We start from the raw sequence: 13,388 nt of genomic DNA, 5'->3' as shown, positions 1-13,388 counted from the left end.
TCACAACATTTTCTATCGATTCAATGCTAATTAAATTTGTTGAAACAAATAAAAAATAAGTAATATTAGTTAAGTCAAAGTCGTTTTTTTGTTTAACAAAATCTTGCCTTATTATTTTGTAAACGATGCAAAGTATTGGCTAAAAAAAATAAAACACTGTTGTAGTCCTTTAAATTATCTACAATTTAAAAAAAAATTAGCTCTCTATGACCCACACGAGCCGAATTATTATAATTTTAAGAAAGCATCATTCCGTAAGAAAATTTAAAAAAATTTCCCTTGTTTATAAGTCGAATAACAGTTCTCAGTGAGAGAGGGGTTGTTTTCATTGTTTCTTGTTACAAGAGGATTTGTCTCATGTTTTTCGTTGGTCATTTGAAACTTTATTTAAAAACTAATTTCTCGGCTCGTGTGGGTCGTAGAGAGCTAATTTTTTTTTTAAATTGTAGATAATTTGAAGGACAACAATAGTATTTTAATTTTTTAGCCAATACTTGCACCGTTTACAACATAATAAGGCAAGTGTTTGCTAAACGAAAAAACGATTTTGACTTAATATTACTTATTTTTTATTTGTTTCAACAAATAAAATGTGAATTAAATCGATAGAAAATGTTGTGACAAACAATTAAAAGCTATATTTTTTGCTGTAGGACATGGTGAAGCCGAGTTATTCCCAAAAAACGATATTTTTGGGTGTTTTTGCACCGGTTTTGCATGCGTTCATTTATCAATTACTCGGCAATCTTTGGTGATAAAGAACTCATTTTTTCTTTAAAATGCAGGACATGAACAGGGCTACAAAATAAGTTAGAAAAATGTCAATCATGATATAAGCTTTTTTCGAAATAATTACAAAAATGTGTTTTTTAACAACAAGAATTTGACTTTAAATGGCTGCCATTTTCTATTTACTCACTCAAATACAATAAAATTACATGCAACGATAGAAAATATTATAAGAAAGAGAATGTATGTTTATTTTTTGGTCTACGACAATCTGGAGCAAAGATATTAGCTTAGAAGTAAAATATCCCAAAAAATGCATTTTTGTGAATAACTCCGCTAAAAAGAATGATCAGGTGGTGAGAAATTGGGTTTAAGCCTTTTTAATATACCCCTATCGATCCATGAAATAAAAACTGACAGTGCCTCTGTGCGCAAGGTCAAATGACGCTTTGACTGGAGTAATATACGCCATACTTTTTTTTTATGTATCATTTGTTGGTCGCTAAGATTTATTAAAGCAATATTTTTTTGAGGCCCTAATATAAAATTTAATTGTTCTTTAAAAAATGAAATATTATGTGGCTGGCTAGCAATTCATTGTATTATACTGAAGAAAATAAATTGTCTCGCTTCTGCTCAAAGGGATTCATGTCAAATAAATTATCTTTTTGCTTCGTAACGATTTTAACGATATTTTTATTGAACAGTTATTATATATACAATTTGCTTAAAGCTAGTTATTTAAAAATGTACATTGATTATATTAGTAATATGTTGGCACAAAAGGGGCCTACCATTTTTACATTGTTTTTTTTTTTTTTTAAGCTAAATTTACAGTTAATTCGTCACGTGAGTTCTTATTTGTCCTATAAACCAAAAACTTAACTTTTCAGGAGAGCGTTTTTAAACTTTAAAGTGGTGGTTTGCTTATTTTTTTGAGCCTGATCACAGTGATTTGTATGTTTTTTGAAAGATTAGATATTTTCCCAACCAAACATAAAGCAATCTGTATGTTAGGGTTTTTCAATATTGATTTAATTGAGTTTTAAAAAAAAGTAGTAAAATGGACATAGGACACCTGTTCATACAGTTACAGACACATGAAAAACAAAAGCTAAAAATTTTTTCTACATTGGAATTTGTATTGGATATAGGACACAAAAACAGAAAAAATAGGAACCCAAAAATTTTTATTGAAATCGAAACTCAATACATTCTTTATTTGAGTTTAAAAAAATAAAGGAAAATATTATACAAGGGTTTTAGCTTAGAGACAACTCATTCAATATGTCTTAAACATAACTTGATTTCCTTTTGTTCAATTCATAGGTAATTTTAATCAAGAAAAATGTATATTTCTTTTTAAAACTGAACAAATTTTGCTGTGTAGATACGTGGTTCACACAGAAACGGGACGATATGGATGATGTCCTTCTTTTTACTTGCGATATAGGTACTATAGGGCAAGTTTAGGATTCGTAAAAAAAATCGAACTCGAGATAACAATTTTACATGACATTACGATGATGGAGAATGCCAAAAAAGTGGGTCCGGCAATTCTGTCTGTCTGTGTGTCTGTCTCTTTGTACTTTGGTACTTTGTGTGTAGTACTACACATAAGAGCCAACTTTTTAAATAAAAAAAATACCTGTCATAGAACGGTTTTTTTCGTTTCTGAATATCTCGTACAACATTAACCCGATTTAAATGAAAATTTTTATACAAACGTGTGTAAGTAAAGATAATATTAAAAATTTAGAAAATTTTCAAAAAACCCAATTTTGGATTTTTAAAAAATATTTCAAATTTTTTTTTTGAAAAATCAATTTTTTGAAAACGGATCAATGAAAAATTTTGAAATTTAGTTTTTATGTGTAAATTAATTATTTCTTCAAAATGGCATACCAACTTTTTTTTTGAAAAATGTTAAAAAATTTTTATACATAAAAAATTATTTTTTTAAAAAACGGCTCCTACAATTTTCGAAATTTTTTTTCTAAAAATACCTTTTTATACAAGAAATAAAATGGCATATTTGTTTTTTTTTTTTAAGATAATTTAAAACGGAGTTTAATTAATTATAAAAACAGATTTAATTTTTTTATACTACTTATGAAATTTCTTCAAAATATCAAATTTTAAATTTCTTGAATAAAAAGCTTTAACATTATAGTTACTTTAAGCATAAGAGCAAGTACGTGCGACCCCAGTCGTGCAATTTACTTCAAAATTTGAGTATTTCACCTCTTCCTTGGAGAAGCTATTATGGAGACTTAAGTCATTTTGTGTGAATAATATAACTTCATTGGATATAGGAAATTTAAACCCAAATTTTGCATAATTATAAAGAAAGTAGGTATTTGTCCTACTGCATACAAAAACGTATTTAGGACAAATAAGCATAAAATTCATCGAAAAAATTTGGTCTATTACAAAATCATTTTTTTATCTCGAAAACTAAAAGAAATAGGACGATTCTAATTGCAGCAGTCGAAAGAGCGTGGTCGAAAATATAAGGTGCCATTTATAACTCATTTTCGGCAAAAATGGTCTATAGGACAAATAAGAACTCACGTGACGAATTGTCATTGTGTTTGTTTTAAATATTAATTCTGTTGGCAGCTTCTTAACTCAGGTTGTTCAGGTCTGGTTGTCATTGTAAAGGTTGGATTAGGGAGAGGTGAGGCTTTCAGCCACGATAGTAAGCTGACCCAGGATCAGCGTAGAAGGGGATGTTCTCTTCGTGGTTGGTTGATATCAAATCCTCATCCAAAAGTTCCTTAGCTTCTAAGTACCGTTGGTTAGGATGTTTTGGCTGGTTCATGATTCTTCCTATTTTTGAGTTAGGGTGGTTGCTCAGGTTCTGTAGGCATCTTCTGCTTGATTGGATATGATATTTGTCGAGTTTTATAATTTTGGCAGTCTCTTGTTGCTGACGTGTTTACTGCGTATCCTGTCGTAGTGCAAGCCTGTACAGATCCTTAAGATCTTCCTCTCCAGTACTAACTTATTTAAATCGGGTTAAATAGGTTCTTCTCATCGAATTGTATTCCCAGATATTTGACGTTATTTTTTGCTGAAATTTGTGTTCCATCGGGAAGGCTTATCTTGATGTTCCTGCAGTTCCTGGCTGAGCATATTCTAGGATTTCCTGGGGCGGCTGGTCATCTAAAGCATATCAGTTCAGATTTGGCTGTGTTGATTTTGAAGCCCCAGCGCTTATAAAACTCGTAAAGTCGTCTTATGTGGGCTTCCACTTTCCTTGCGGCTAATATGGGTGACTTCGCGTACGTGAGAGAGTCGTCTGCAAACAAGAGATTCTGAGCTAATTCTGGTTGGGTTTTTGATTCGTTACTTTTACAATAAGTAGAGGTAGAAACAGAAAGCAGTACCAATAAAGAAGATTAAACATTTGACAACAGCTTGCACATTTTAATTCAAAATAAACCATGACCTTAATTTTTTTCAACTTACTTAACTTATTTAAAAAAAAACTTGACTTTTCTCTTTGGTAAACTAATTATTTCTTCATATTTTATTAATGTAAGGACTAAATTAATAAAAAATTTAAAATCAATTTCATAATTTTTGTATTTTTTTTTTTTTTAAAGAAAACTCCCTAAATCCATTTTTTCCAATTTAAAAGTTTATGAGTTAACCATTTACAAAATTTTCACTACCCAATTATAAAATAGAATGTATTCTACACATAATTTCAAATCTTATGCAATTTAAACCTTTTTTGGATTTTTAATTTGGATTACAAACTTTAAACGCAATTATCCCAAAACACAAAAAATGGACTTAGGGAGTTTTCATTGAACGGCAACGTTTGTTCTTTTCTTAACCACAATAAGTCAGAAAATGTTTTTAATTCATTTGAATTAATTTTGTTGTTGGAAAACCAGATTTTTTTAAATCTTCGGTCCAAGAAAGTAGCTTGTGTCAAAAAATAATCGGAAACTTTGTCGATATTTTTGAATCTACTCGAGTTAGCATTCCTTAGTGTTTTATTAGCTGTGAGTATGGCAGTTGTTAGAGCTGTTGGTTGGTTTTAAAAATGCTTATTTACAATCTTTTGTTTTGAAATTCACCAATCTTCTATTGAAATGTTAATTAGGTCTTGATTTTCTATGGCAAGAACGTACGTCGTCGTCGCCAAGACTTTTTGAGTTTGAGTTCAAGGGGATTAAGCTGTTTTCCCTTTCAGTAAGATTTACAGTAGCTTTTGAACTCCTCTTGAGCGCGCGGTGGAAATATGTTGGACTATTTTATGATGCCTGTTTTCGCTACAGCCCAAATAAGATAATCTAGCAAATTAGGTCAATTCAAGTTACAGAGTAATTTTTTTTTATGCAATTTGACATTCGAAATGAGATAATTTGCGAAATTATCTCATTTGAGCTGTAGTGAAAACAGGCAATCAATAAGGCACACTCAGCTGCAGATACTTGGTCGTCAAATTTGGAATTCTTTAAAATGAGAAATTTCGTAACTTATTTGCAAGATTTTATATTATATTTATATTTGTTGGTAAGTGAATGTTGGCTTAGATCTCTTTTTCCTTTGTTTACTACCGAAAACGACAGCAAGTAGCGCAAAAGACAATATGTTGATCGCTTGAATCGTATTGTACGAACAACGGATTTTTCTTTTGGAGATCATTATTAAATGTGAATTTGCGCTTTGGCATTTTATTTTAATTTTGATTGATTTATGTAATTACTTACATTTGATACTACTAAGAGGTATTCACACAAAAAAGAAACAGTTACCTATGTTTTTTGCTTAGTTGATAGAATGAGGAGTGCGTTCGATGATTAAAAAGTAGAAAAGAACAGATGGCGCTTGAATAAGTTGAAGAATGTGTGTTCAAGTTAAAAGTTTGTGATGAAAATACTTTAAAGGCTGTTTTCAGACGAAAATTATTTTTTTTTGTGTGTCTTTTTATACAAAAACAAATGGAGAGACTGGGAAAACACCGAAAAAGATGACAAATCGTTTTACTAGAAAGTTAGCGGCCAAAGTTTTCTAAGTCAAAAATAGGACATGTTCTCTATAAAGTGGACCCCTGGCCAGCCTAATTAAAAACGACTAACATTGAAAAGCAAAATATCTTAGCTAGCCTGACATAAATTCAAATTCTTACACTTAATACAATGATAAAATCTCATTTTGGATATTGTTCTAGTATTTTGTTTATCTGTAATAATATCATGATGAATAGGTTACAAAAACTTCAGAATAGAGGCATGAGAATTGTTTTACTATGTAATGGATTTACTCCAATAAGAGAAATGTTGATAAAATTATCTTGGATAAGCATGAACCAAAGAATTATGTATAATGCCATTGTGTTATCTAATATATTACCAAATTATTAAAATGAATATACATATAACCTATGTAATTGATGTACGTAGGTACAGCTTTTCGCGCTACGCAATGCTAATACAGTCAAACCCGCTTAAGTGAAACGGCAAAATGTCACAATTTGTCTTTCACTTAAGCGGGTTTTTCTCTTAAACGTACCTCTTTTAAATGAAAAAAGATTTTTGGGGATGACAAAAGTGTTTCAGATAAGCGGATTTTTCTCTTAAGAGGGTTTCTCTTAAGCGGGTTTTACTGTAATTCAGATTACCAATGTACAATAACTCAAAAACGAAAAATATGGTTCTACATAGAGGATTAAAATAATATCTATAACAACTTACCAAAAGAACAGAATTTTACAAAATTTAAAAAACTTTTACTAGATTATGTAAAAAAAAGTGTTATTTAATTTATAGAATGCCAAATTTTTGTAAGAAAATTTTTAAATGGCAAATATTGCCAAATAAATGAAATAAATAAAAAAAAATACATCATGATTCATTGAGCAGTCACATTTTTTTTCTTCTCGAAACTTTTCGAACGGAGAAAGATGTCGGAACGAAATCGGGACAGATATCAGGACAGGGTCCAAATGTCGATACTGCCCCGATACTGTACTTAAAAGTATTTGCATTATAAAAAAATATTTATTTGTATATATATTGTATATATTTGTATGTATTTAAATATATTTTTTTAATGCAAAAAATTTGTATTTGCAACAAATATTTTTTTTAATTTGTAATGGAAAACAAATGTATTACCTAAAACAAAAATGATTTTTTACAACCCTGGTCTGGTAGGGCCCAATGAAATTAAGTTGTTAAATAAAGAAGTAAATAATAATAATACCCAGCCCATGTTCAAAAATAAAAATAATTATTATTTTTTCTTCGTTATTAGGTATAAATCCAAAATAAATATGTATTGCAATCATAATTAGCTGTAAAGTTAAAGAGCAAAATAAGGTATTTAGTAATTTTTTTCTATTTCTTAAAGGTGAAGGAAGTCATTCCCAATATTATTGCAACAATTTAAATCGTGTTCATTTTAGATCAACAGGCCAACATTACTTTCTCTTTGTTATAATTAAATGCTAATATGTAGATATAATGATCTCACTAAGAGTGTAAATAGGTCTGTCCATATTTAGATACCTATACGAGACAAGTGGGTGTGTCCAAAAATTGTATCAGCAACAATATTGGTGACATCCCAGAATAATTTTTAAATTTGTATGTTACAGATAATTCGTTGACCAATAGAAAATTAATTTACAAAAATAGATATAATCCACTGTGCTGGGTAGCTAGATATGTAAAATATTAAATTAATCTTAAATTAATTACCTACTTTATAATTGAGTCGTAGAGCTTTTTATTTAAATACGTATATTTTTTTTTTTCTTAGAAGATATTATTATTAAAATGTAACACACACACACACATGCGCATTAATTCGAAATGGATACGCAATGATATTATAGATTACATTTTGTTGTCTTTTTTTCGCCATTCTGTTGACCTAAAATTCTTCTTCACAGCACTTTAGACCCAATTCACATAGCTAATGATTGTATATTCCACTTAGAAGGTAGAATACAGTTAAGAGTTAATTACATGCATTTACGAATACCTATGAACTTAAAACATACAATATACATACACAGCCACATACACACACTTGTGCAATTCATCTTTATATATTCAAACGCTGTTTTGTCTTACTACTAAAGTACTAGGGGTACCTATACAACTACTCACTAGACAAATACTAAAGTAAGCTTTATCTTAGCTGATGAATCTCGATCTCGACTTAGAAAAATATAATTAAAATGTGTGAGAAAAATATTACTTGTAATTTGTCAGAAGATTTTCGTGATCATATGAGGGTTCCATCTTTGGTTGCGTGGCTTAAACAAACCATTTTACTTTATCCAATAGGTATTATAGACTTGAACCCCAAATTTGGGGAACTAGATTAAGATTTTTGAATGTTTTCAAAATCCTTAAACAAAAATGAGAAGAAGCTCAAACTTCACAGTTGTTTATTCACTTTGATTAGGTATTTATTAAAAACACAGTTTTGCAAAATAGTGTTTTGCTTTGTTGTATAACTTTGGGTTAAAACTTTGTTAGAAACTTATTTGAATATTTTGTATGAGGTTGTTATAGGTAGTTTTAGCATACTATTGTATTTACAAGAATTTTAATCGATTATTTTCTTTGGATGAAAATAATGAGAAATTACAAAATATTAAAAAAGAATAGATGCATCACTCTTTTTAAACAAAAATAACACAACACAAAGAAAGGTTAACCAACAAAAAATAGAGCAAACGAACAAAAACAACCAAGGTGTTTAAATTAGATTACCGCGGTTTTTACTACGCGTGAACGATCGCGGAATGCCTTCCCATGACTAAAGTTTTTTTCCCGATGGACGAAATCAAGGGCTATTAGAATTTACATACCATCATCTATCTACCTGAAAGACTGTCTAGCGAATAAACGAATATCTCTGATGCATACTAAGAAAAAAAGCAGTGCCTTAAGTTAACGTATGTAGGTGGAAGGGAAAGAAGCGACAGCAACAGCAACAGCAAACAGCTATACAACAAAAGCAAACACTTGCTTGCTTGGAGATCAGTTCACATGGCCGAACAACATAAGATGCAAACTGTTCGTGTATGTACTGAAGTTGTGTAGCTACTCAGGCGCATAGGAGGTGCATCTAGAAGAAGATAGATATATTGAACGGTATTATTTTCAGATTTTCCATTCCATCTGACTGAGAGAGTTAGTACCAAAAAGGTTTCTGTGACATCAGTTGGAGTGAACAGATAAAGAATTTACTCTCGTATCTGGTAGGGGAAAGCATGTTGAGACACCCAATTGGCCGTGGTAGGTTATGTGGAGATTAGGAATATACAAAAATAAAAAAAAAAAAAACAACAAACTCGTTTGGCTTATGGCTGTGTTAGTATATGATCATTTGAAATACCTAATTAATATAACGGGTGCATACAAATTTGAAGAGATCTTATTTGAATTTCGGCCTAGTATCGGTACTAAAAATTTATACTTATCTTACTACTAAATTATTTGTTGAATTAAACTTTTAAGCTGTGAATCAATTTTTCCCTTTAAACCATTTTTTGTAGGCATGCTTACAATCTATGTAGGTTTTAGAAATATCATTGTGCCATTAGGAACGTAGGTAAGTACCTACTTACTCAAATAAAATAAATAAATTAAATGAAGCTAAAGGGTGCTTAAAATGTTTATTATTGTCATTTAACCATTAGACTTGAATCATTTGGACAGTCATCAGTGTATCAATATCTAAAAACTTTAATATCCGAAGTTCCTTTTTGTTTTATTAATATTCAATAAATAAAACTATTTAATAAACATAGGAGCATATTATCTTAGACTGGGGTTTGTGCAATGTTATTTGAATAGGATAACCTCCAGTCTTTTTAGTCTATGAATATGGCCCATAGTATTTACTTGTTATTTTTTGTTTTATTGCAATTAAAGCAAAATATGTGTTTTCAAGAAAACATACAGAATCATTTTGTTCATTTCTAGGTTCATATTGGAATTCTAAATTGAATTGAAATTGTTATGAAGAAGTGATCAGCAGACGTTGACAATTTTTACCACCTTTGTGTTTTTTTCTATGACATTTCTAGCTGAGTTAAGCTCTGAGTTAATCTGAAGGGAGTTAGTACAAAAGTTTCAGTCGCAAATCCAGAATCGGCTATCATAGGAACCAAGAACCTCGTTGTACACTTTGATAATAGTTGTGTTTTTTATTACCACCGGGCTTAACTGGACAAATAAAACGCAGTCGGGGCTAAGCATTTTACATGTTAAATACAACAACACCTTAGCCCCGTGGGCTTACTTGTTTAGCCCGGAAATTTGTCTGGGCTTAACTTTTTGAACAGTTTTAAATCTGTGCTACCAAACTATTTTTTTCAAAAATTGTTTAGAATTTGTTTAAAAACGTGAAAACTCACTTTTGGAATGACAAAATGTATTTAAACTAGTTTTAGAAGCATACATTTTTGTGTCTCTTTGGAAAACATACAAGAAAAATCTGAAAGCGAAAATATGACAACTCTATTAACGTGTCATGATTTGCCTCAGGATGCGTTGCATCAACAGATCTGATCCTCATTAATAATCCAAAACAATAATTGTATTTATTGACTTGCATTCTCTTATCAAAAGTATAACAAATAATAAATTACTACTTACAAGTAAAACGTAGTACAAATTTGAATCTTCACAATTTTCAGGTGGGTTCCATCGACACATCCTATATGACTTCCGTAGTTTGGTCTATTTGTTGCACAATTTTAATGGTGCAGGGAAATAATTCCACGGAAATATGCTCCACATGGGAATTTATTCCACTTCAAGTGGGAATCTATTACACTTTTTGAAGTGGAATAAATTCTCACTGTGGAAGGGAATTTATTACACCTATTTTTTGTGGAACTATTACCCACCAAAACTCTGAAAAATAGATTGATTTCTGAATATTTTGAGAACCGTTTGAATTCATATTCATCAATAATTTATGTATATACGGAAATAGAAGGAATAGTTTTCAAAAAAAAATTTTTTTTTAAAAACGGCGTTGCATTTTTTTTTTCAAAAACCGATTATTGAGCTTTTCCTTCAACTAAAGTTGCTTCGAATTCTTAATAATGTACCTACATCTTGTGGATGTAAGCAATCATAAAGATAATGATTCTATGAATCAACATTTAAAAATTTGCCTAATTTCAATTTTCAAAAGAAAAATAAGGCAAGTTTTAAATAGTTTATTTTGAGATAAAAGGCCAGCTTGGTCATATTAATCTTAAAAAAAAAACGAAATAAAATATTCACAAATGTTAATATACCTAATTCTTATTCTTCAAAAAATAAGTTTTCTTTCCAGTTGGTCTTATTTAAGTTTGACATTTGGACATATGTAAATCTGACCGGACATTTGAGTTTATGTGTCTAATAACATATCTACTGATATTTAACAGATACACATATGTGCATTTATGTAATGTTATATAATCCGGCAAACGCGAATCGAAAAAAAAATTTGCTCACACGAGAATCTAATAAAATTTCACAACCCAAACGAGAAGCGGAAAAAATTTTATACCAGGTAGAATCAATTTTGAGGTAATGGAGATCTGCTTAGAATGACATACTTTTTCTATGCGGCTTTATATAAGGCTATACAAAAATCTACGCCTCATAGCATTGAGAACAAAATTAATCTAGTTTGTTTATTTATTTATAATAAAAAAAATTATAAGTATGGGAATCAAACATGTATTAGTATTTTTTTTTTTTTTAATATTTTAAATTTAGTTCACAGCCTTGTATAAGTTGACATATATACGTTTAGATAAGATGACATATTACCTTTAGGTTTAGATAAGATGACAGACCCCTTTTCATACCCTTTCAAGCTCGCAAATAAATTGTATTTTCTGATCAACACCACCACACAATGCATGGTAATTATGTAGTGCGTGTCTGAGAACATATAGCCAAAGCTCTCCTCAGGGCTACCTTTGCGCCTCTAAAGAGGTGTTTTTCCTCTTTTTTTTCACTCAATCCACTTTCCCTCCACTTTTTAAAAATTGTCAAAAAATCCCTCTTTTTTTTTGATATTAAGGTTCCCCTTTTTAAAATTATGTACGTTTGGTTAAAAAAATTGACATTTTTTTGAAAATCATGGAAAAAGTGACTTATACCACTTTCAATATTATAACACCTCAATTGTAAAAAAATATACGTTACTGATGTTTAGCGCTGATTTGATTTTTATAAGGCTATATTTGAAAATTTTGTGTTGTTTCTTGAAGAAATTATGCACAGGTAATGTTTTTATATTATGTATTCTTATTATGTTTATACAATTTTAATTTTAAGAAATTGTGTTAAAAGGTTTGTTGTGCGGTTTGGGAAAGGCGCAAATGAGGTATTCCGTGTGATCGTCGTACTTAATTTATTCTATTTTCACATATTTTTGTTGGGGCATCTTTTTTTTTTATCAAAATCCGCTTTTTTGGCCTGTTTTTAAAAATCTACGAATGTAGCTCTGGCTCTCCTGGATGTGAAATTCTATAGATCTCATTGCACTTAATGCAAGACACATACCATCTATCATTTTCTGAAAAATCTGGTGAAGTGGAACATCATTATCCTGTAATATGCGTCGATTTGTAACTTTTCAAGCTTTCTATACTACATTCAGTCAACTTGGACGGACGAGAGTCATGTCATCTTCGTACTTCAAATACTACACTGTATTCATCTTTACAGAAATATCTTCGATAGAACTTTTGACCAAAAAAATGAAAACTCATGTGCAAAATTCTTCTGTCTGATCCTGAAGGTACACATTTGCAAACTAAGGAAAGTAACAATGATTGAGAAACTGACATTTTTAAGCTGTACATTTGGGCGTGTTTAAAAGAATCGTAAGAATTGTTGTTGCTGAGAAAATGCAGCTATGTCGTCTTGTCGACTATGTCATCTTAAGCAGATCTCCTATGAAAATAATTAACTTTACCATAATTTAAAAAATCCAAATACTTTTCTACGGCACATAAACACTTTGAGGAACTCACATCTCTTGTATCAATGGTTAATTACCTATTAATTATGACAGAAAACTTTTTTTTTAAACATCCACGATCCACTATCACGGCTGTTCTGATTTCCGTTCGAATTCTATTTTCTCCCTTGTAGCTGTTCCGAATTCCGTATTCGAACACATTTTGCGAATTCATAGGTGTTTTGAAAAACTAACGGACCTACATTTAGACAATTGTGTGCAGTTTTCAATCCGGGCAGGAATTTGCTACCGGAAAACAATATTCTCCAACAAAAAAGTCGAATGGAAATCAGAACAACCGTTTTCAATCCGTGCGGATTCAATTTTCGTTTCCGTTTTCAAATTCGAACGAATAATTGAACAGCCGGGTACATCAACTATTGCCTCTTCTAACAAACTTGACATTATTGGTTTTGTTCTCTTAAGCTTTATATCTTTTATAGACCATCAGTACTTTGTATTAATGCAACAAAGAGCCCTTTTATGACTCATATCGTGTTATTCTGATTAGAAAATCTTAATGCAGTAAAAATAAGGAAAATAATATGCTAATTTAATTTTCAAAATGCTGAATAGCTTTTTAAAGGCTAAGTAACTTTGGTTTTCCGAACTTTTCTACAATTCACGAGTCATAATAGCAC

General features: G+C 30.3%; 1 protein-coding gene across 1 annotated transcript in view; it reads right to left on the bottom strand.

Moving 5' to 3' along the window:
* Window positions 1-9,007, bottom strand: part of LOC129906262 (putative transcription factor SOX-15) — a 54,543-nt gene extending 45,536 nt beyond the window's left edge. The window contains exon 1 of the mRNA XM_055981935.1: window positions 7,957-9,007. Coding sequence (XP_055837910.1) covers window positions 7,957-8,000 — 44 coding nt within the window. The 5' untranslated portion in view covers window positions 8,001-9,007. The remainder of the gene's footprint in view (window positions 1-7,956) is intronic.
* Window positions 9,008-13,388: the final 4,381 nt, after the last annotated feature.

This window comes from Episyrphus balteatus, chromosome 1 (assembly GCF_945859705.1).
Source record: "Episyrphus balteatus chromosome 1, idEpiBalt1.1, whole genome shotgun sequence".
NCBI classification, from domain to species: Eukaryota; Metazoa; Arthropoda; class Insecta; order Diptera; family Syrphidae; genus Episyrphus; species Episyrphus balteatus.
This window is presented reverse-complemented; position numbering and strand designations above follow the sequence as displayed.